Source organism: Microcaecilia unicolor, chromosome 3, assembly GCF_901765095.1.
Source record: "Microcaecilia unicolor chromosome 3, aMicUni1.1, whole genome shotgun sequence".
Lineage (NCBI taxonomy): Eukaryota > Metazoa > Chordata > Amphibia > Gymnophiona > Siphonopidae > Microcaecilia > Microcaecilia unicolor.
In genome coordinates, this window is record NC_044033.1 from 183,524,764 (window position 1) to 183,550,097 (window position 25,334).

At 40.4% G+C, this 25,334-nt stretch overlaps 1 protein-coding gene across 2 annotated transcripts in view; it reads left to right on the forward strand.

The window, feature by feature from the left end:
• Positions 1 to 25,334, forward strand: part of SARNP (SAP domain containing ribonucleoprotein) — a 159,673-nt gene that overhangs the window by 5,412 nt on the left and 128,927 nt on the right. For both annotated transcript variants that reach the window (XM_030196726.1, XM_030196724.1), the window contains exons 4-8: positions 9,543 to 9,613; positions 19,663 to 19,714; positions 20,464 to 20,537; positions 21,122 to 21,150; positions 22,317 to 22,342. In XM_030196726.1, coding sequence (XP_030052586.1) covers positions 9,543 to 9,613; positions 19,663 to 19,714; positions 20,464 to 20,537; positions 21,122 to 21,150; positions 22,317 to 22,342 — 252 coding nt within the window. The remainder of the gene's footprint in view (positions 1 to 9,542; positions 9,614 to 19,662; positions 19,715 to 20,463; positions 20,538 to 21,121; positions 21,151 to 22,316; positions 22,343 to 25,334) is intronic.

The window sequence follows — 25,334 nt, forward strand, 5'->3', positions numbered from 1 at the left end:
ATTTAGGACATATTAAAATAGCAAGAATTGTACATATACACATACAGAATTAGTCTTTGGGGTCCTTTTACAAAGCTGTGGGAAAAAGTGGCTTTAGTGTGTGGGACAAGGGCACGCTAAAGCCGCTTTCTACTGGAGCACTAAAATGGCTGACTTTCCATTTTTCAAAAATAAATGGCCGTGCAATAACATTGCACTTAACCTACACTTATTTTATGGGCACTAATCAGTGTGCAATATGCTAACTGATCAGTGCTGGCATGTCTCCCCCCCCCCCGCAAGTCATGCCTCCTTGCCATAAAATTGAAAATGTTTTAGTGTGCAGTTTGCATACATTAATCTCAAACATACTGGCCTGGTATAGTGGGTTATTCTTGCATTAACCTGGCCAGCACTTGCCACTAATGGCAATTGTAAGTGCCTAAGGGCTGCTTTTACTGAGCTGCACTAGTGATTTCCTGTGTAGCTAATGAGAGGAAGCCCATAGGAATTGAATGGGCTTCCTATCTTTTGCTGCACCAGGATTCACTAGTGTGGCTTGATAAGAGGCCCTAAGCCAAAGCTTCCCAAACCAGGTCTGGGGCTTTCACAGCTATTCAGGTTTTAGGATATGGACAGTGTACATGCATGAGAGAAAATTGCATATAGTGGCTCTCCATTTCATGCATATTCCTTGCAGATATCCTAAAAACCCGACTAGCTTTGAGATGCCCAGGATAGATTTGGGGAGTTTTGGAACATTTCTGATGGGAACCAGGAATATGCTATGCTTGTCTATTGAACTGTGGTTATTTGTAAGTAAAGATTATCGGGTTTATTCTTTATGTTCAGATGACTAATCTGAAGCATAGTATTATGCTGAACAATTTTTATTGATGACAAGCTAGTAATAGCAACAATCAGCATAGGCAATATTAGAGTACACAAACAGAAAATTATAGTACAATACCATACAACTTGTCAAGTTTTTTTATCAATTTTATTTCTTCCCTTCCCTATTCAAAGTCACTGTGTAACACAGTTTGTATCAACCCTATCACCCCCCCCCCCCCCCCCCCCCAGAGAACCTCCATCAGATACAGCAAAACAACATTACCAAGAACGAGAGAGTTCTCTCTCTTCTGTCTGTCCCTTTCTCACAAATAAAAGGAAAGAGTCTCCTTAACAGTCCCCCTAACAGAATCAACCCTAGCCCTTCTCAAAACCCATGTAGCCCCCCCCCCCCCTTCCTTCTGAAGATGATTGGAATAGGCTGAACAGAAATGAAACAAAAAGTGAACTTCCACAACAAAACTTACAAAGGCAAATTATTAAGGAGTAGGCTGCGTACTCGAGGAGAGAGGTGTTGTACAAATGGTTCCCATACCATAAGTACATAAGTAATGCCATACTGGGAAAAGACCAAGGGTCCATCGAGCCCAGCATCTTGTCCACGACAGCGGCCAATCCAGGCCAAGGGCACCTGGCAAGCTTCCCAAACGTACAAACATTCTATACATGTTGTTCCTGGGATTTTGGATTTTTCCAAGTCCGTTTAGTAGCGGTTTATGGACTTGTCCTTTAGGAAACCGTCCAACCCCTTTTTAAACTCTGCTAAGCTAACCGCCTTCACCACATTTTCCGGCAATGAATTCCAGAGTTTAATTACACGTTGGGTGAAGAAAAATTTTCTCCGATTTGTTTTAAATTTACTACACTGTAGTTTCATCGCATGCCCCCTAGTCCTAGTATTTTTGGAATGCGTGAACAGACGCTTCACATCCACCTGTTCCACTCCACTCATTTTATATACCTCTATCATGTCTCCCCTCAGCCGTCTCTTCTCCAAGCTGAATTGCCCTAGCCTCCTTAGTCTTTCTTCATAGGGAAGTCGTCCCATCCCCGCTATCATTTTAGTCGCCCTTCGCTGCACCTTTTCCAATTCTACTATATCTTTCTTGAGATGCGGCGACCAGAATTGAACACAATACTCGAGGTGCGGTCGCACCATGGAGCGATACAACGGCATTATAACATCCTCACACCTGTTTTCCATACCTTTCCTAATAATACCCAACATTCTATTCGCTTTCCTAGCTGCAGCAGCACACTGAGAAGAAGGTTTCAGTGTGTTATCGACGACGACACCCAGATCCCTTTCTTGGTCCGTAACTCCTAACGTGGAACCTTGCATGACGTAGCTATAATTCGGGTTCTTTTTTCCCACATGCATCACCGTGCACTTGCTTACATTAAACGTCATCTGCCATTTAGCCGCCCAGTCTCCCAGTCTCGTAAGGTCCTCTTGTAATTTTTCACAATCCTGTCGCGAGTTAACGACTTTGAATAACTTTGTGTCATCAGCAAATTTAATTACCTCACTAGTTACTCCCATCTCTAAATCATTTATAAATATATTAAAAAGCAGCGGTCCTAGCACAGACCCCTGAGGAACCCCACTAACTACCCTTCTCCATTGTGAATACTGCCCATTTAACCCCACTCTCTGTTTCCTAGCCTTCAACCAGTTTTTAATCCACAATAGGACATTTCCTCCTATCCCATGACCCTCCAATTTCCTCTGTAGCCTTTCATGAGGTACCTTGTCAAACTCCTTTTGAAAATCCAGATACACAATATCAACCGGCTCCCCTTTGTCCACATGTTTGTTTACTCCTTCAAAGAATTGAAGTAAATTGGTCAGGCAAGATTTCCCCACACAAAAGCCGTGCTGACTCGGTCTCAGTAATCCATGTCCTCGGATGTGCTCTGTAATTTTGTTTTTAATAATAGTCTCTACCATTTTCCCCGGCACCGACGTCAGACTCACCGGTCTATAATTTCCCGGATCTCCCCTGGAGCCTTTTTAAAAAATGGGCGTTACATTGGCCACCCTCCAATCTTCCGGTACCACGCTCGATTTTAAGGATAAATTGCATATCACTAGCAGTAGCTCCGCAAGCTCATTTTTCAGTTCTATCAGTACTCTAGGATGAATACCATCCGGTCCAGGAGATTTGCTACTCTTCAGTTTGCCGAACTGCCCCATTACGTCCTCCAGGTTTACCGTGAAGTCATTAAATTTCTCCAACTCCTCCGCTTGAAATACCATTTCCGACACCGGTATCCCACCCAAATCTTCCTCCGTGAAGACTGAAGCAAAGAATTCATTCAGTCTCTCCGCTATGTCTTTCTCTTCCTTGATCGCCCCTTTTACCCCTCGGTCATCTAGCGGCCCAACCGATTCTTTTGCCGGCTTCCTGCTTTTAATATACCGAAAAATTTTTTTACTATGTTTTTTTGCCTCTAATGCTATCTTTTTTTCGTAATCCCTCTTGGCCTTCTTTATCTGCGCCTTGCATTTGCTTTGACACTCCTTATGCTGCTTCTTGTTATTTTCAGACGGTTCCTTCTTCCATTTTCTGAAGGCGTTTCTTTTCCTCCGCTTTGCTGTAAAACAAGCAGAGCGGGCCTCCCAAGTTAATAATATCTGGGACCGCATTATGCCAGTGCCACTGATTAGGAGCATTTCTCTCACACCAGGTTTGCAAGATACACTTCACACCCACCACACATGCTTTTATAGAGAAAATATCGATGGCCCTTTGAAAGGGAGCCCCTATAGATTTCCAACCCTAGCAGAAAACCGGAGGGGGTAAAACTAGAGGGCAAGGAAAAAAGACTGGCTTTATATATGAAAGCATCTAGTGTCAATAGTTCTGTATGGGCAGGCACATCCAAAGTTTGAGATAATGTATTCACTCGTTCCACAGGCCCCGCACTGCACAGATAAGGTACATCCAGCATGGAAGGCCTACCTTGGGGGAAAAGTATGCTCTTGTTAGAGTTCGGAACAGGCATTCCCTATACCGAGCATTGTAGACTATCCGGGAGACTAGACGCATCGTACTAGAGTGCCTCCTCCTCCAAATTCCATCTCACCACTATGGGGGCATAAGACTTTTTATTAACTGTAGTATTAAGTGGTTTTTTTTTTTTTAATTTTATATATTTAAAATCATTAATTCACTACAGCACGCAAAGGAAATATCCATTTATATCAAGGAAATAGAGCAAACCATTTCAATCCACAAATGTTGGGCAGAGACACCCAAATTCAATAAGGAAATAAAACAAAAAAAAAAAACCCAGAAGATATTGTGCTGTTAGTCTGTCCTGCAACTTTGCTATTATAACTCTAGGGGACAACTTCCTTAGGGGTTAATAATTCTCTAGCAAATTTTGAAGCTGCGTAGGGTTTAAAAAACAAACACCCAAAAGATTACCCTCAAATAATGTAGGACATACACAAGGAAATTTGAACATAATGAACTCCATGAACCAGGACTCTAGGTTTTAACAGCAGGAACTCCTGATGTCTCTTCTGCATTGAGCACAATAAATCAGGAAAAATGTGGATCTGACTCGAAGAAGGATTCATTTGAATGACTTTAGTATAAATGCAAAATTCAGACTTGGAGGTATATTGATCTAGAACAGAAGTCTGATCAGTTTTGTACCTTTTTTAAGCATGCTTTTTTTCATTTTAAAGGTGCATCAAAAACACCTTGCATCTAAATCACCTACCTTCAGCTTATTATCGACTGTATTTAAGATCATGTAGTGACCGCATCATAACACTCTGTAAGCCACATTGAGCCTGCAAAAGGTGGGATAATGTGGGGTACAAATGCAATAAATAATAATAATACCAAGTAAAATAATCAAAGAAAAACGGGAATACAACTCCCACATTGAGACTCGTCTAATTTAAATCTAATGGAACCCATCTCGCCTAATACTTGCTATGAATGCTGTGCTAAAACTTTCTCCAGTTGTAAGGCATCAAAGAAAACATATTGATTTATTTTTGTTACATTTGTACCCCGCGTTTTCCCACTCATGGCAGGCTCAATGCGGCTTACATGGGGCAATAGAGGGTTAAGTGACTTGCCATGGAAGTGTACAGTGTGCCTGCACCAGCCTCTCGGTTCTTTAAGTTCCACCTCCTCCTCCTTGCTTTAACAGTGCAAATGCAGAAAGTCTTCCATTGATCCTCTCTGCTCCTGGGCTGATGTTTGTGCTTGTGTCGGAGCTGAGGCCTGCGCATCAGAGGTCACCTGACCTGCTGGTGCATGCATATGACTACATGAAAGCACACAGTGCCAGCGAATGAGAGATGAGTCTTATATGTGTGCACCAGAGTGTGTTCAACTTTGTAATTTCATTTCACTCACCCATCCATTACACCAGGTACAAAAACTTAGATTGTGAGCCCACTGGGGACGAAAGTACCTGCATATAATATACAACTGATTTGGTTGTACTACAGAAAGGTGGCATTTCAAATCCATGATGTGCTTTTACCCTTTATTAGCGGTTAACATTTCCCTATTAGATGTTAACACTGCTCCATTAGACAATGTTAAGTGATTAGAGAATTTTAGGAGGAAAGGATTTGTTTCTTCCCATGGCTGACAACCAGATGGCATCTGGAGACCTTGCCACAGGCAAGATGCAGACCGGTAATAATTTTGTTAAAAAAAAAAAAAAAGTATTTCTAGATCTTAATTCATGTGCAAAACTTTTTTTTTTTTTTAATTCTCGTTTTGTCAAATAATTTGTCTTTATTCATCCTCTCTCACAAGAATTTTAGTTCTTACACAGTTCACAAACAAGACAAATTCCAGTTCTAGGTTGGTTTTTTTCTCTTTTATTGAGAGCAAATCAGACATGTATCAAGAACAAAAAACTATTTGAATTTAGCATTTAGTTTCAGAAGTACTCATTTCCAGGAACCTTAAAACCTGTACATGCAATCCTTGCCTTGTGATCTACATTTCAGCATTTGCCGGCAGGCACACAGTTGGCAGATTGCAGTGTAGTGTAGCCAAATGTTGGTCCTGGCGGGCCATGGGGATCTCAAGCCAGAAGCACTGAAAAATAGACTGCTCTTTCAACTCTTCAGCTCGGCATAGCCATGGGCGGGCCAGGACACAGGACACACTCGGGTCTGAGGTCCAAAGTCGGCTAGCTAGCTCCTCTGCAGTCTGCTGCTTCTCCCTAATCTCCACCAACACTGTTAACTGAGCACATTTGTGGTTACTAGTGTCTGGTCTCGGGGAGAGACAGCAGATTGTACAGCTAAAGATCAGAATATTTTTCAGTGTCAGCAGGCAACCCTGGCTCAAGTAGAAACATGACAGCAGGTAATGGCCAAATGGCCCATCCAGTCTGCCCATCCTCCATAACCACTAACTCTCTTCTTTTTCGTAGGGGGTCCCACGCTTTCTTAAATTCTGAACAGTCTTCGTCTCCACGACCTCCACCGGGAGGCCATTCGCGTCCACTACTCTTTCCGTGAATGAATACTTTCTTAGATTCCTCCTACGCCTATTTCCTCTTAGCGTCATCATATGCCTCCTCATTCCAGAGTTTTCCTTTGTTTGAAAAAGGCTCACTTCTTGTACATTAATGACCCTGAGATATTTAAATGTCTCTATCATATTTCCTCTGTCCCTCCTCTCTTCCAGCATATACATGTTGAGGTTCATTAGCCTGTCCCTATATGTTTTATATCCAAGATCACATGCCAGTTTCATAGCCGCCCTCTGGACCGACTCCATACTGTTTATATCCTTTCGTAGGTGCAGTCTCCAGAATTACACACAGTACTCTAAAGGGGGTCTTACCACAGAATTGTACAAGGGCACTATCACAAACCTTACCAGGCAGCCCTTCCGCAATATCACTCGCAAAGATGTTAAAAAGAGCCAGCCCTAGGACTGATCCCTGCGGTACTCCACTGATAACATCCCTAACTTCAGAGCAAGCTCCATTTACTACTACTCTCCGTCTTCTTCCGTTCAACCAATTTTTAACCCAGTTAGTCTAGGTCCCATACAAAGGGTACTCGGTTTATTTATGAGTCACCCGTGCAGAACAGTGTTGAAAGCTTTGCTGAAATCTTAAGTACAACACGTCTAGCGCCCCTCCCACATCCAACTGTTTGGTCACCCAGTCAAAGAAATCAATCAGATTAGTCTGACACAACCTGCCTCTAGTGAAGCCATGCTGCCTCGGATGCTGCATTCCATTCAATTCGAGAGACCTCACAGTTCTCTGCTTTAAAAGCGTTTCCATTAGTTTACTTGCCACTGAGGTTAGACTGACCGGTCTGTAATTCCCAACCTCCTCCTTCCATTTTTGTGCAAAAGGACCACATCTGCCCTTCTCCAGTTCTCCAGGACCACTCTGGACTCTAAGGAAGCATTGAAGAGGCCCGTCAGCGGAGCACCCTCAGATGTATCCCATCAGGCCTTGTCACCTAGTTCCTCAGAAACACAGTCCTTTGAGAATGGGTCTTGGTCTACCATACATCCATCCCCATTTGCATTTGTTTTCTGAAGTCCTACCCCCGGCCTTTCGTCCGTGAACACAGAACAGAAATAGTTGTTAAGCAGTTCAGCTTTATCCTTATCTTCCATATATTGCTCCCCCTCAGCTTTGAACCTCACAATGCTATTATAGCCCTTCCTCCTGTCACTTACATATCTGAAAAACAGGTTATCACCCAATTTTACCATATTAGCTATCTTTTCTTCCATTTGCCTCTCTGCTTTCCTGACATCTTTTCCAGCTTCTCTTAATTTATCCAGGTATTGTCGTCTTATAACATATGAAGGCTAAGCTCCTTTCCCTTACCTTTTCAGCTACTACGTTCGAGATCCAGAGCAGCCTTCTTTTTCTGTTTGGTAACATAAAGGTTAGTTGCCTTTAAAATAGCTCCTTTCCACTGCTGTTTTACTACTTCAGCTGTTCCCATCCTACTAACTCTTTCTTGAGGAATACCCCCATCTCAGTAAAGTTAGTTCTTTTGAAATCCAGGGCCTTCAATCTCAAATAAACCCTCTTCTCTGTCTTGGTTTGGACCCTGGACAGCACAGCGCACTGATCGTTTTTGTTCTACTATAAGGAATTTTCATTAAGGGAAAATTTTGTTGTACTGTAAAATTTTCATTAAGGGAACTAATTTCTTCAGATCTGTAAATTGTTTTTATTCTTAGCCAAGTTTTGTTCTGACAAAGTTTTTTTTTTTTCCTCTCTAAAATGTTTGTTCTTATTCTTGTTAACAAAAATATACCGGTTTAACATAGTAGATGACGGCAAAGAAAGACCTTCCCGGTCCATCCAGTCTGCCCAACAAGACAACTCATGTGTGCAACTTTTTGTGTATATCCTACTTTGATTTGTACCTATGCTCTTTAGGGCACAGACCGTATAAGTCTGCCCAGCACTATCCCTGCCTCCCAACCTCCAGTCCCGCCTCCCACCACTGGCTCTGGCACAGACCGTATAAGTCTGCCCCGCACTATCCCGGCCTTCCAACCACCAGCCCCGCCTCCCACTACCGGCTCTGCTATCCAATCTCGGTTAAGCTCCTGAGGATCCATTCCTTCTGAACATGATTCCTTTATGTTTATCCCACGCATGTTTGTATTCCGTTACCGGAAGCTTTCTCTACAGTAGCATGTATTTTGGCTTAGCAATTGTATAGGTATAAATAGAGGGTTGTTTTTTTTTTTAATACCTTCCTCCTTGGATCTCCAGCTCAGTCAGAGCCATGAATGTGTGTCTGAAACTCTCTAGGTTAGGATTCTCCTACCTTTATATTGTTGCCTTTGTTACTCAGCTCAGAGTCATTGAAGTTGTAGTCCTCAGTTTTAAGACCACAGCCACTGCTTGCCCTGGGACTGGTAGCATGGAATGTTGCTACTAATTGGGTTTTTGCTGGGTACTTGTGATGACTTGAATTGGCCACTATTGAAAGTAGGATACTAGGCTAGATGGACCTTTGGTCTGATCCAGTATGGCTATTCTCATGTTCTTTCTCCCTAATGTAGTTCCTGAGTCTGGCCACTAGATGTCACCATTGTGTGGTGATTGGAACTTTTCCCGTGGCCTTTAATATGTTTTGTGAAGTTTGGGGTTTTTATTTCCCATATCCTTCAGATTTCTGGGCATTTTTTTTTCCTCCACTTATATTTGTGCCGACTGTCTTGGTGTGTGTTAATTAGGCTTGCTTTTCCAAAGTAGGCTGTGAAAACTGTAAAGCTGTTTATAGCTATTTTGCATGCTCTTTAGATTCTTTAATTTTATAACTTTTCAATTTGTATTGATCTTTTTATTACATTTTAATTGTTTAATTTTTTAGGATTATATTTTGATTAAAATTTGTAATTGTGATTAAATTGCATAATTATATGTTTTGTATCCCCCCCCCCCCCCCCCCCCTCATTGCAGCTTCTTATGATTCCGGGCAAGTCATTTAATCCTCCGTTGTCCAGAGTCACAAGAAGCTGCAGTGTGTGTGTTGGGGGGGTGGGGTGGGGAACAATGCCTTTTTAATCATGTGATTAGTCACTATTAAAGTTTTAATTGAAATGCAGCCCTAGTTTTTAATACATTGAAATGGTGATATCCAGCATTTTCAAAAAAGGATTTCCAGCAATTTTTCTCTGTTTCTGCAAATGCAAAAACTCAGTGTTAACCTCTCATTTCAGGAAGAGGAGCAGAAACCCATAGAACCTCCTGTCGAGGAAGAGATTGCGTTACCAATGACATCGCCTGAAATGTAATTATCAATTTTTATCTTTTCTGTGCATTCCTATCTTGGAAGTGTGGATAGAACTAAGTATGATGACATAATACACTGCAAACACTTTTAACAATTGACAGTGTGTCATGGTATAAGTAGCAGTAGAACAAAACCAGCATGTTGATCACGTGGTGGGATCAGGGCCAGTTTAACCAACAGGCATACTAGGTGGCCTTGGGCATCAACATCTTGGGTAAGGGGTAGAGGTGTGAAAGCAAAACAGTAGCTCCTGATGATCACACTGTCTGTGTGTACTTTTGCCTGCAGGCAGGATGGGCTGTTTCAAATAGCCCATTTACCTGGTAGCTTTTGGAAATTCCTCTCATTCATATACACTTGAAGGGTAATGTACCAGTCACCAAAAGTAAGCCACCTAGAGTGCGCTAAGTGCGTATTCTATAATGGCAATTTAAATGCGTAATTGTGGTAACAATACTGTAGCAAAGGAGTAGAATACAACTATTGAAAAAAAATTCTTTTCATATTTACTGAACACATTTGGCACTAATGGGCCTTAATTTTCAGTAACGCACATAACTGCACTTAGGCGTTATTCTGTAATGCTAGCATCTGATGTCTTTAGCGAATAACCTTGAGAGAAGCATCAGCAGGGTAGGAGTGTGCCAAGCAGTTATGCACTATAAAAAATTTTTTAAATACTGTCGCATGCATAACTGCGGAATTCAATAGCTAATGTTTATGCCTGTCATAGGTAATATATTTGTTCCTAAAGTTACATGTGTAACTGCAGATTTGACATAACGTACAGATATTGTCGCGAGACCTTTCATATGATAAGACTTGCGAGGCAAGCACTCTTGCCAAAACACGATGCCGTGTCAAGTCTTTTCATGAATAAATGTAATGAGTAATTTTGGTCTCCCTCGTGTCTTCTTGGATGTGTCCGGTTGGCTACACTTCTCTTTCGCTACTGTGTCACTGTTTGTAGTGTTTCAAGTTCCTCTACCTTGGCTGTTGATCTTCACATGTTACAGAATACTAGCATAAGTCTGCAGTTGCGCATGTAACTTTAGGCTCAGACAATTATGTTACCTATGACGAGCATAAACACTATCGAATTCTACAGTTTTGCATGTGACTAATCTAAAAAGATTTTATAGCGCATAACTGCTTGGCACATCCCTTCCCTGCCCATTCTTCTCTCATGGTATTCGTTATAGACGTCGGGTGCTAGCATTACAGAATAACACCGAATTTCAGTTATGTGCGTAACTGTAAATTAGGGCCCATTCATGCCAATTGTGTTCAGCTAATATGAAAATGTTTTTTAATAGTTGTATTCTTGCATTAATAATTGTAATGCTTGTTTTTCTTGGGGAAAATGCAGGGTAGAAATGTCATAATAAGCTCATTGCTGAAATCATAGGTGGTTAGTGTCAATTTGCACGTAATTGTAGAGTAATGCCAATTATCTATGTGCGTGCAAGATTATAGAATGAGGGAGATGTGTGTACATATGTATATTATTCTGGGAGGAACAGTGGTAGCATTACGTTCAATTATCAAGATCTTGGGGGAGGGGAACCTTAAAATCTTAGCTTGGGTGTTGCCTAGGGTGCCTAATGCACTGGTCCTATATCTGACCAGGAGGTTTGCTTATAGACAGAGAATTCTCTGTAACTAAAATGGGTAAACCTAAACAAAGTTCAAGAGATGTTAATCCCTCTGATTCTGTTACCCGGAGAAGCAACTGAGGAGAAATAAGATTATAAGGAGATGTGACTTCTGGGTTCTTATTCTGTTTTGTTTTTTTACCTATGTGACATTTAGAAAGCTACTTCTCTTTCTGGAGTCTGTTTGACCAGCTGTATTTGGTTAGTAGTAATATTACTTCCTTTTCTCGGCATCAGAGAGTGTCATGCCATCTTTCACAGATCTAGGGCAGCATATCCTGAGGTCACTTTTGACTCCACGATGCCTTATATCCTATAAAGCAGTTTTGTTTTTTGTTTTTTTTTCCCCCCCTCCCTGAATGATCAACACTAACTGGGAAAGTTAAGTCATGTTTTTTCTCCAGCATTGTGCAAGGTTAATCTTTGTAGGGAAACTGGATTGAAGCAAGTACTCTGCCTGTTCTCTGAAGACAAAGGAATACGCTCCCTTTGCTTTCCAAGCCCAGCATCCAGTGCATTTGAAAAGCATGGCATAACTTGTGGGATAACCCAGCTCTGATCCTTCTGCAAATTGTCTGCTTTGTGCATCAAAAGTTTTTATTTATTTATTTTTTAAGAATGTTGTCAAAGAATTTGCATCTTGTGTAGTGTCCCAATTCAAATGAGTGTTCTGCATAATGTTTGAAAGATCCCAGCTACGAAGACAACTTTTTTTAAACAGCAGGGGGAGCTGTTTAATTGTATAGTATGATTTGAAATAGTGTTCTTTCAAAACTTTCTGAAAGTTAATTTATTTGTTTTCATTAAACTTGGCATTTCATATTTTTAGTTTGGAGAATCTTGATATATTCTGGTTTCCAAGGTATAAGGTATGCCTAAGCTAATTGAGTTTCACACAGATTTTTCTTCAAGCAGCCATCACTAGTGGTATCGTTGTGGAGCCATAACTGTAGGTCACTTAACATGTGAACTCTTGATACCTGTTTTTTATTCTTAGTCTGAATGCATTCAGCTTCAACTTATGCAGCTGAGTTGCAGGATATCATTGAAGTTGTTTTGTGTTAGAGATAGCTATTTACCTTTCTAAGCTAAGGCTTCTGTGATTATGGAGTTCTGTTGAAAACTCTATAAATGCACAGCAATCTCATATTTTCTTTTGGCAGGGGCACAACTAAGTGTGGAAAAGCTGCTCCCCCCTCTTCAACTTTGTCATTTGTACCAAATGGTAGAAGCTGGTTTTGATTGTTGCTTGTTACGCAGCATGCTGTCCCTCTCCCAGCGCTTCCACTCTAACACGTTTTGGGTTCTTTTCAGAATTGCTTCCTGTGAAAGTGTTGTTAAACCATTACTGCCTTTCATAAGGGGGACAGCATGGGAAAAGTGTCCAGGAATGTAGGACAAAAGCACTAGCACCTTTTGCTAAATGAACACACCAGGTCTTAATGGAGTAACTTAAGACTCGCGCTTTATAGGAGGTTAACACCATTTCATTTACTATTTCTGTGGGCTGGGAACTTCCTAACAAGTTTCTCCTTCTTCCTAATCCCATGTACTCTGTTTTGTTTTTCTCTTCTGTCAGATCTCTCACTTTTGTACCCTGGTCTTGTTTCCTTGCTATAAATTGTTTGTTGTTTCCCAATAAAATGCATAGTTCTAATTCTTAGCCCTGGCCAAATTTAAACAGGTTATGTGGGGTTTAAGCATTTCCCCCCCCCCTGCTCACGATAGAAGGTAGATAGTTTATTACATCATCAAAAAATCTTCAGGAGGTAGAGATCATTAAATATAATCAGCATACAAAAATCTCTCATTCAAAAGTAAGACAATTCAAAAAAGTCTCCTATATTGTAGAGATCATAAATATACAACTTTTCTTTCTTATAATTCACTGTACAAATTGCTTCAGTATCTTACAATCCACTTTCCTAAAATGCAAGATACAAGTTTAGAGTTGAAGATTTAAAGTGCCCTTTATATATATCCAGCTTTACTGTTCTGTTATTCAGTCATTTTAAATTACCTAAAGTTCGAATGTGCCCGAGGTCGCAGAGCCAGCAGAGGATACAAGAACTAATCACCCATCTATTGCTTTGTATACAATAAAAAAGAAAAAAAGCTGGAAAAAAAAATTACCTATAACGACAGGACTCGTTTCACCATAAAAATGGCTTCCTCAGGGTTGTTGGTTTTTTCAAGTGGATACTCAACTCTGCAGATATCATCAAAAAATCCAAGTTATTTTCTTTGAAAACGCAAGGTATAATTAGAGTCAAAAGAAAAAGGTCAGAACTTCAAGTGCTCCAGACTAGGATGCAAGGCAGGCAAATCTTTTCAAAAATGCACTGTTTGCCAGATGCCACCTCTTCTAGCATCAGGCCATATATCTTACAGGAATCGCCATTTCTTTCATTAAATTATATCCTCTTTCAAGTTCTTCTAGTTACTTTAACCTTAGATACATTAGAGAGACAGATAAATACTAATAAAAACTAATTTAAACTTCTAATTGAAACCTCTGATTACTTGGTTTCAATGTATTCACGATCGCATATTTAGCACCATCTGGTGGTTAAAAAAACATTATTTTTAGTATATTCTTACGTAAAATATTACTGATTAAATATATTAATAATAATCCTCCAATTCATAGAAACGATGCAAATCATTAAAGAGCAATTACAGGAAAATTGGGGGTTTTTTATGTTTGCATTTTAAGAAAGTGGATTGTGAGCTATTGAGCAAGTTGCACAATGAATTATAAGAAGTTGTATATTTATGATCTCTATACAATACAAGACTTTTTTTTTTTTTAACAAGAATTTTTGAATTGGAGACTTGTGTATGGTGATCATATTTCGTGATCTGTTTACCTACTGAAGATTTTTTGTATTTAGTATTTGAAAAGATGGCCACTGAAATATGGAAAACCAGATGTGGTTTTCCTAGCAAGCAAGTGATTAATCTTCTATCTGGACCCTCTCATTTTGATTTGAAAGAACCTGACAATACCTCTATACTGTGGACAAATGTTAACAATTTTCTTATTCAAATTAAAAATATCGATCAATGCCTCAATATTACTGAAGTATTGTAGAATGGAAAGGATCACCAGTGGTCTTAGAATGCTAACCTCAAAAAAAAAAACATTTGATCCAAATTTTCTGGATAAATGGAATAGAATTCTTAACAATTGCTCATTAGATCTAATGTTAATTCTCCAAGGACAAGCAGGCTGCTTGTTCTCACTGATGGGTGACGTCCACGGCACCCCCTCCAATCTGAATCTTCACTAGCAAAGACGTTTGCTAGCCCTCGCACGCCGATGCGCACCGCGCATGCGCGGCCGTCTTCCCGCCCGAACCGGCTTTTGTCCGCGCTCGGGACGGTCGTGTTTTGCCGCTGTTTCGTGCCCCTCAGAGGACCCTCGCGCGTCTTTCGTGTTTTCGTTAAAAAAAAAAAAGTGTCTTTTTTTTTTTTTCCCCCCCGTATTTCTAGTTTTTTTTCTCCAGCGTAAGTTTTCTTTCGCTTTCGGAAACGCCCTCGGCCGCCCGCATGGATTTTTTCCCCTTTTGTTCGGTGCCTCTTGTCATCACGAATTTTGATTTCGCCGGTGCGATTTTTCCGCCCATGACATCGAAGCCTTCCAGCGGCTTCAAGAAGTGCACCCAGTGCGCCCGGATAATCTCGCTCACTGATAGGCACGCCTAGTGTCTTCAGTGTCTGGGAGCTGGGCACCGCCCGCAGGCCTGTAGTCTTTGTGCTCTTTTGCAAAAGAGGACTTGGGTAGCGAGATTAGCCCAGTGGAACGTTCTGTTCTCCAGCGCTTCGACGGCATCGGGGGATTCGTCGGGTGCATCGACATCAGTAGCACCGAAGTCTTCGGGCACCGCATCGACGACGTTGACATCGAGACGTCTTCCTCCTGCATCGTCGGTACCGAGGCTTCGGAAGACTGCGTCGGTGGTACCGGGACCTCCTCTGGTGCTGATGTCGTCGGACGGTGGTGCTTCGTCTGGAGTGCAGGTGAGGGCTGTCCATTCCCCTGCTGGTGGCGGTGAGCCTTCGGGTAGGTCTCCTTCTGCTCTGAGGGCTCCTGCGGTACAGCCCACCCCCCCCCCCCCCCCCCCCCCCGGGATCGACCTTCTTCAGCCCCGGCCCCGAGGAAGCAACGTCTGGATTCAATGTCCTCCTCATCGGTACTGGGGAGCTCTGGTGATATGCTTCGCTCGAAGAAGTTGAAGAAGCATCGTCACCGGTCACCTTCCCGACTTGGTACCGGGAGCTCTGGGTCTTTGTCTTGCTATATACGGGACTGACGAAGACGAGCCGGGAAGGCGCGCGAGGGCTAGCAAACGTCTTTGCTAGTGAAGATTCTGGTTGGAGGGGGTGCCGTGGACGTCACCCATCAGTGAGAACAATCAGCCTGCTGTCCTCGGAGAATACCTTCTACAGGTATGTAGCATTCGCTTTATAGAGAAAAGCAAAGCTGCAGTACATTTAAATCAAGATAAATTAGATATTAAGAAAATGAAAGTATCACAAACGATGAATATCAAAAACAGTATAATTTTTCAGTTTTTTTTAAAGATCTTAAAAAGAATAAAATGAAGAAATATAGGAGAGATGAGCAAGATTATCTCAAAATATATTCATGTATATTTTTATTTTTGTTACATTTGTACCCCGCACTTTCCCACTCATGGCAGGCTCAATGCAGCTTACATATTGTATACAGGTACTTATTTGTACCTGGGGCAACATGTATGTGTAAAAAAACCCCAAAATACATGTATTGCATCTTCAGGGTGTATAAACGCCAGTGGAGACAATGACTTAAGTTCATCAAGTGGTAGTGAAGGATCTAGTGCCTCCAGTTTTGTTTTTTATAAAGGAAAGAAAGGGCAATACAGAGGAAGAGGAACACAGAGAGCAAGGCCATATACAAAGGTCTCGAAATTAGAGAAAACATTAGATGAAGATAAACTTAAAGTATATCATTTGTGCTTTCTACTAAGTTTGATTTTTCACTGTAAAATTGACTTAGAGATTTTTTTTAGACATCTTCTAAAATTACATTTCAGTGGACAAGTAGATAATTTTGATAGAACAAGGTTAGCACTGCATTCTACTTGGATACCAACTGGATTTATTGAACCCACTTTAGAGATGTTTAAGAAAAATGTATTAAAGGAAGTTGAGCTATGGACCCCCAAAAATATTTTAGGATATAACAAGCTGTCCAAGAAACTTAAATCAGCATTAAAGAAATTACAAGATGACCATACTGTAGTAATTAGAAAAGCAGACAAAGGAGGTGCTATAGTTGTTTTAAATACACAGGGCTATCAGAAGTATATAGTTGTAGGATCAATCTACTTATAGTAAGGTAGTTTTAGATCCCAAGCATAGATTAAAATCTAATATACAAAAAAATAGTTAAGGATCCAAGGTGGGTTTTCTGACGGCAAGAGTTAACAGTCATCACCCAGTGTCTTGTGCATTTTTTATTTTACCAAAAGTCCATACAAATCAGCACAATCCCCTGGGAAGACCTACCATGCCTTCTAGAAATTCTTTGTTGGAGCCTTTATCTTGTTTTATGGATGACTGTCTTAAAAATCAAGTTAGAAATATACCCTCTTAAAGACATTGCCCAATTTCTGACCACTTTGTGTGCAGTAGAAAACGAGGAGGGCAGGTTTATCATGGCAACAATAGAAGTCTCCTCTTTTTATATACTGCAGGATGATGCACTAGATATTATAAAACACACGAGATGGCCAAGACCTCATCGAATATCGACAGAGTTTTTATTAAAGATCGCTAGATTAACCATGAAAGAATATTTCTTTATATATGAAGGACTGTTTTTCCTACAAAAGAAAAAGGTAGCTGTGGGATCTACATTTGCCCCCTTGGTGGCCAATCTTTGGCTAAATTTGAGGAGGATTGGGTTTATTGTTCCCCTTTTATTGAGAAGATTATTGTCTGGGTAAGATTTATAGACATTTTCCTTTTAATGGATAGGCACAACAGAGGACTTAAAGAATTTTAATGATTGGATTAGTACATGTGATGACAATTTAAGTTTCACTATGAATTATGCCAGTGAAAAAAAAATCTAATTTTAGATGTAGATACTATACAAAATGAACATGGTTTTCAAACTAAGGTATTCAATAAATTTACAGATAGAAACACCTTTCTGTTGTCATCCAATGTATCTGAAAGACAGTCTACCACTCAATTTTTAATGATTAAAAGGAACTGTTCCATTGTTAAAGATTTTAAAATACAAAGTAAAATCCTTACGGAAAAGTTTAAAATAAGAGGATATTAAAAACCTCTAAGAGAGCAAGGTTTTATAATAGAGGTTTTCTCCTAAAGCAAAATAAAGGTTCTAAGAGTGAAGAGAGAGTTCAAATCTGTGTTTTAATATACTGCACAAAGGGATCAGAAGTGGTCAAGATTATCAAGAGGAATTGGAATATAGTAAAGATATATCTGGTCTTTGAAACAGATTTGAGAATAGCTTTTTACAGAAACAAAAATCTGTAAGAGTTATGTCCAGCAGTCTTCCAGAAACAATGCATTTTTAAAAATATTGTTAAAGGACACTTTCAATATATAATGTGAAATTTCTATAACATTGCTTTACAAATTAAAGAGTTTCTTAATTCTTACAATGGTAAAAAATATTTAAGACATTATAGCAATTGTAAAACAGATTATGTTGTATATATTATTCATTGTTCCTGCAAGAAAATCTATGTTGGAATGACAAATAGAAGTTTAAAAACATGGTTGTCGGAGCATAAATCTAAAATAAAGATGTGAAGAACAAAAGCATCATTAGTGGAACATTGCATTAATTTCTCACATGAATTCTCAGAATTGAGATGTTTTGCCATGAGCCTGTTTGGAACAGAGATGAGGATCATCTGAAGAGACTACAAAAGGAAAGAGGCAAAGTGGATCAATAGACTCAATTTGATAGAACCAATAGGGCTTAAAGCATTGACTGGTCTATATTTTTTTTAAGATTAAGAATATTAATTGAGAAAAATTCATTCAATGCTTTGGTTTCTGTATAATTTTGACCACCAGGGGGTATACTACATTCATAGATTTTTTTTAACACAATTTACATAGAAATGAGAGTTTAAATTTTGTGAAACTTTTCTGTATGTAATTGCTGTTTAGTGATGTAAGTTGTTTCTATGAATTGGAGGATTATTTAATTTAATATATTCAGTAATATTGATGGTGCTAAATATACGATCATGAATACATTGAAACCAATAATGGAAGGTTTAAATTAGAAGCTTTTATTAGTATTTATCTGTCTCTCAAATGTATTTAAGATTAAAGTGAATAGATGAACTTAAAAAAATTTGAAAAAGGGAGATATAATTTAATGAAAGAAATGGCGATTCCAGTAAGGTATATGGTGTGATGATAGAGGAGGTTGAGAATTTAAAGCGCATGTGCTGACATCTGGCAAACACTGTGCATTTTTTAAAAGATTTGCCTGCCTTGCATCCATGTCTGGAGCATTCTGACCTTTTTCTTTTGATTCTAATTATACCTAGAGTTTTCGAAGAAAATAACTTGGGTTTTTTGCTGTTTGCAGAATTGGGTATTCGCCAGAAAAACTGGACAACCCTGAGGAAACCATTTTTATGGTGAAATGAGTTTTTTCAGTATGGGTGATTTAAAGTGACTGAGTAACAGAACAGTAAAGCTGGCTATATATAAAAGGCACTTTAAATCTTCAACTCTAAACTTGTATCTTATGTTTTAAGAAAGTGGATTGTGTGATATTGAAACAAGTTGCACAATGAATTATAAGAACAAAGAATTGTATATTATCTGTACAATATATGAGACTTTTGAAAAATATTTTTTGGGTTATTACATCAAGCAGGGAAAGTATATCTTGATTTGCAATGTTTTTGCAGAGTAGTATTTGTGGCAAAGCCTCATTGCATTTCACATAGCACAACCCGGTACAAACCAAATTGCTCTGGCTAGAGCAATCTTATGAGTGCTCAACAGCACCTATGACTGCTCTCATGTTCTCTCAAATATTGGAAATTACAATCCATGTTTGGAAACTGCAATTTGATTTTTTTCTGTTCATAATGGATGAGGAACACTAGTGATCTCTCAAAGCTGTCTGTGCATCATCTTCCCATGATGATGCAGGTTACAGAACAAATGTCACTGGAACTGAACCTTCATGTAGAGTCCAGCTCATGTATGTGGATATGTGACAGGAAAGCTCAGCCCTATAAAGCAACTTAAAATATATGGTTTGCTGCCTATACCCAATGCCTCCCATCCTGCAGGTTTAGTATGTATGTTGACTGTCTCTTATTTTTCTTTTAGAGAAGCTGAAAAGAAAGTGGTAAAAATTGCAACGGGATTACCACAAACTGAGGTAAGGGGGAAGTGGAGGAAAGAAACCAGTTGCTATTTTTTTTGTGTGCTGTTTTTGCATGTGGTGTTTCCTCCTTATTACAGAGCCATTTGTAATAGATTCTCTGAATGAGGAGTGGGAGCTCAGACCAGTACCTGCTGGAAAATGAGCTGTCCATACCACTGTACAGATTAAATACAGCTGCAGTAACAGTAAATGCTGCAGATCACAAAGGACTCCAATACTGGATCCTTCAGAGCAGCCTTTGAGTTCAGTTTCAGTACTTGTGTGTTAATAAAGTATGACTCCTTTACTTTCCACAGTACATAGGCTACATTGTAGTTAGCGCAGTGAACTGAGAACCAGGGAAACTAGGTTTCGGATCCCACTTGATACTGGCATTCATGACCTTGCATATGTCACTTTTATCTCCTGTTGCCTCCAGTATCCACTTACCCTATGAGGTCATTTTATTTATTATATATAAACACTAATTGCTCCATTTATTTGGGAAAAAAATCTAAAAAGTCAAAATTTTTATAAATGTTCTGTATGATTCTGTATAGTTTTTAAGCACTCAAGTTATATTAACAGTCTAGTCTAGTGATGGGTATCTGAAGTTCTTGAGCCATAGATAAGTCTGACATTCAACAAAGCAACCTGAATGTGAGACATTTGATGTATGTGCATCTTGTTGGAAGCCAGGCTAGATTGACTTCTTGCAAGTAGTGTTTGTTCATCTGTGTGTCTCTCTCTCTCTCTTTGTCTAGAGACTTCAGAAAAGGGCAGAGAGGTTCAATGTGCCCTCCAGCCTTGAGAGCAAGAAGGCAGCTCGTGCTGCCAGGTAAGCGACAAGTTAACATTTTTTATCCCTGAGGCATAGCCCCAGAAATAAATTGGCCATTTTTAAATGGTTTAAATGGTCTACCAGAGATATAACTCACTGGGCTCACAAGATGTACTCACTCACTGTGCTACTGCTTACTGGAGGTTTGTTTTCTGATGAGTATTAGTGACATCTAGTGATTGTTGGTGAGTGACATTTTGCTCCTACCAAACTCGATGCCGTGCCCTTTTCCCTTAATTGGGCTCAGCAGGTTTGTTTTCGGATGAGTAGTAGTGACATCTAGTGATTGTTGGTGAGTGACATTTTGCGCCCACCTAACCTGATGCTGTGCTTTTTTCCCTTAATTGGGGCCCAGCAGTATTGGGCCTGTTCATGGGACCCAGTTCTACTTCATAAGCAACACTTGATCCTGGTTTTTCAGATATTAGATGAGCCAATTTGGAATGACTAAATTGACCTCAGGCATGAATGGGGGCATGGGCATAATTTAGAGACTGATTTTCTCTCCATGCCTTATAAAATCATATTGTCTTTAGGTTGTTTGTAACTTATAGAATGCCTCCTTTTCTGTTCCCTCTCAGGTTTGGAACAGTGACCACAACTACTAAAGGTAAGCAGAAGACCTGTTACCATAATGGTCAATTAGAAGTTGAATGTACACAGCATTTTAATATGTAGAAAGGTCTTTTAGTACAACTGATGGCCTCATAACTTTCTACATTGATTTTGGTGGTTTTTATGACATGTGTAATGTCTTCCTTCTTGGGGAAGTTAAGATTTGGTTAAGGTTGTTTTTGATGATTTAATCAATTCAAAGTAGATTGAAGTCCTATAATGAAGGGTTAAGTGTTTTGAACAAAAGGAACATTTCCTTCCCTTGGGTGCCATTAGAAGCATGTCTGTGCTTCAACAGTGCTACTATTCACAAAATGCATAGAAGAACTAGGGACTCTTTTTACTAAGCAGTAGTAAACCCAACACGGGCTTACTGCTCGCTATACAGGAAGTACCGCCGGTCTACCGCAGCAGCCCGGTGATACTTCCCACCTCTAGCGCGCCGTCATTTCCGGCACTACAAAAATTAATTTTTGTAGCACTGTAGTGTACCTGATGGTAATCAGCAATGCCGTGCGCTGCCCTGTTACCATTGAGTTAACGCAGGAGCCCTTACCACTACCTCAATGGGTGGTGGTGTGTGTTTCTCCCCCCTCCCCCCCCCCCCAAAAAAAAAATGGCTGCTCAACAAGTGCTTTAGTTGCCGCACGGCCATTTCCTGCAGGAAGACGAAACTTCCCTTTTACCAGCTGCGGTAAAAGGCAGCCTTGGCGCATGTAAAACACGTGCCGACGCCAGCACCAGCCCTTTTGCCACAGCTTGGTAAAAGGAGCCTTAAAGTAGCAGGCAATCAGATAAAGCAGAGAGCTGAATGCTCGCTTCAGGAAGAGCAGTGAAGTCCTGGGAAATATGAGCTAAAATGTGTTCTTTGTGAGGAGTGCCAGGTCTTCCCTCAGATGACTTGGATGTAGTAATGCTTCTCTCTGGAAGCTATCAGGCATGCTTAGGAGCCAGTTTCCACATCCTGGTGGGGACTGTCTTGGATTATGGAGTATGGCAGGGTCTTGGTTAGCTGTAGAGCTATGTTATGAAAATGGTGCGTGTTTGGTGTTTTAGCTAAAGCCCTGTGATTTAAGGGCAGTAAGCTTATAACAGAAATGACACGCCTGTTCTTAATGTGGTTTTCCCCATTTTAACAGTTCACCCTTTTTTCCATTTCAGACATCTCTTCAGACCTCAAACCAGTGGTAACAATTCTTCTTTTGATGCTGTTTATTTGGGTCTCAAACTTAGTTCTTATATAGTAAGAGCAATAAGAGATTTAGAAGGCATTGTAAAATTGATGGGAATGGAGACAATTGCTCTGTTTAGGCCTTTTACGCTGTATCACAAAGAATTGATTTCTGGAGTTGGTTCTAGTGAAGTCAATAGTTCTGTTTATATATTAAAAAAAATAGTCTTTAAAGTTTGCACAAAATACACGTAGCAAAGAAATTTGCAGCCTCAAAGACAGAACCGTTTACAAACTAGAAAATGACAGGTCAAGAAATTTCAAATTTGTAGAAAAATTCCCCACCTCCCCCATTTCCCCATCAGAAAATCAAATAAAGTGAAGTCAATAGTTTTAATGCCTTTTAAAATAACCAGTGCTTCCATTATGTAGCTTCCCACTATTCCAGAACCTGTAGGATAGTTATCTGTCAACCAGAGAGAACTGAAAACTGAGCTGAGACATCTCTTGGCATCTAGTCCAGCTATCTCCAGCAGGTGAATAGACACACTTTTTTCAGCCTTTGGTTCTGAATGCTGTGCTCCTGGTCCACTTGAGGTTTGTGAGTTGGTTGAGTCTGTAGAGTCATATCTGGAGGTTTGCTCAGTGTGCTGCTGTGGCTAAGAAAGCAAATAGAATGTTAGGTATTATTAGGAATGGAAAACAAAAATGAGGACGTTATAATGCCTTTGTATCGCTCCATGGTGCGACCGCACCTGGAATATTGTGTTCAATTCTGGTCACCGCATCTCGAAAAAGATATAGTGGAATTAGAAATGGTGCAGAGAAGGGCAACGAAAATGATAAAGGGAATGGGACGACTTCCCTATGAGGAAAGGCTAAAACTTCTAGGGCTCTTCAGCTTGGAGAAAAGGCGGCTGAGGGGAGATATGATAGAGGTCTATAAAATAATGAGTGGAGTTGAACGGGTAGATGTGAAGCGTCTGTTTACGCTTTCCAAAAATACTAGGACTAGGGAGCATGCGATGAAGCTGCAAAGTAGTAAATTTATGTTTCAATATTTTTATTGGTGATACAACAAAGTTGAACATATGATAAACACAAAAGTGCAAGAATAGCAAACATCACTGTTATAAAGTAGTAAATTTAAAACGAGTCGGAGAAAATATTTCTTCACTCAACGTGTAATTAAACTCTGAACTTCATTGCCAGAGAATGTGGTAAAGGCAGTTAGCTTAGCAGAGTTTAAAAAAGGTTTGGCCGGCTTCCTAAAGTCCATAGACCATTATTAAATTGGACTTGGGAAAATCCACTATTTCTGGGATAAGCAGTATAAAATGTTTAGTACTTTTTTGGGATCTTGCCAGGTATTTGTGACCTGGATTGGCCACTGTTGGAAACAGGATGCTGGGCTTGATGGACCTTTGGTCTGTCCCAGTATGGCAATACTTATGTAGATCTGTCTCTGGTGCCCTGCAAATTTACTGCTTCCCTCCCTTCACCTCTTCCCTGTTTCCTGTGGAGCTCTCCTTTTCCAGCACAATATTAAATAAATTATTATTATTATTATTTTTTTTTTTTTAAAGGACGAAGTAAAGAGGTTTGCTGGAGAGCATGGGACAGTGTCACAATCCTGAGCCTTTCTCATCTGTGATGAGACTTGTGGAGACAACTTTGAGGGGGGGCAGCGTGTCGGTGGTAATTTTGACTGTGAACCACTTGGAGGGCAGCACATTCTACTTGGTACAGGGAAGGGATCCTGAATTGCTTCTTGGGACACGTACTGTGCGTGTAACAGAGTGAATGGTGACTCCTGCGGAGGCAGTTAAGCAGTGTTCCCACTGTGGGACCCAATGTCAGGGTGTTGCTGTGCGTGCAAGCGGAAAATCCTGCAGGATGTGGAGAAAATGGTCGGTGGTAGCATATTCAGATTTGGTGCAGCATCTAAATATTCTTGTGTCTTCAGGCTCTCCAGCAAGGCTGGTGTACAGTTTGATGCAGGAGAACATGGGAATGGGCACCATTTTGTTGTGGCCAGCTGGCAATGAGGAGCAGCTGCTGTCTAATCACATGCGGAGCACAGCTGCCATTTTACCGCCTTGGGACCTAACAGAGCATTCAGCTGCATTGATAGCATTGTCTGTGGAATTTATATTGCTCTTGCACCAGGTATATTTACTGAAGCAGGGACGGTCAAAGTTGCTGCAAGGTGCTTCAGTTTCTCACCCCACTGCCTTTCCAGCTCTAGATCATGTTTAGACCTCTGGGAGTGGGCTATCTCTGCTTCTCCCTCCTTATCTGATGTGTCCTCAGTTTATTCAGAGGAGCTATCGTTGAAGGAGCTGTTAGAAGGGGCAGGATCTGAAAGTACTGAGGTTGTTTCATAAAGAGAAGCTTGGTACTCTTATTTCTGAGGCACTGCAGTGCTTTCCATTGAGGAACTTTCTGCTTAGGCATCTGGAGTTCCATCTTCGTCTATCATGAGGGAGCTTAGAGGTCCTTCATACTCCATACTCGGGACCTGATTACAGCAGAATGGGTCTCACTGGGTGCGGGACTGAGGGAATGGGAAGAGCCATGTCTTGCCTCTTCTCGTTGGTTTTGGAGGAGAAAGATAAATTGCAGCTTCCCAGGGTAGACTCCATGGTTACAGTGGTGACTTAAGACCACCTTGCCAGTAGAAGGGTACATTGCCCTAAAAGACAGGATAGGAAGCTAGAAGGCTCATTGAATCAAGCCTTTGAAGTGACCTCTTTGGACCTTCAAGCGACAGTGTGCAGCTCGCTCATGGCAAAAGCATGCCTGAAGAGGCATCAGCAGTTGGCAACACTGCCAAATAAGTGGTGTTGGCTTACTTGGCAGATGCTGCTTATGACATATTATGGCCTGCAGTATGTCTTTGACGTCAGCAACTCTGGATGCAACATTGGGCAGTGGATGCATTGGTTACGTCTAGTTAAACTACCCTTTTGGGGCAAGTGGCTGTTCGGAAAAGATCTTGGTAATGT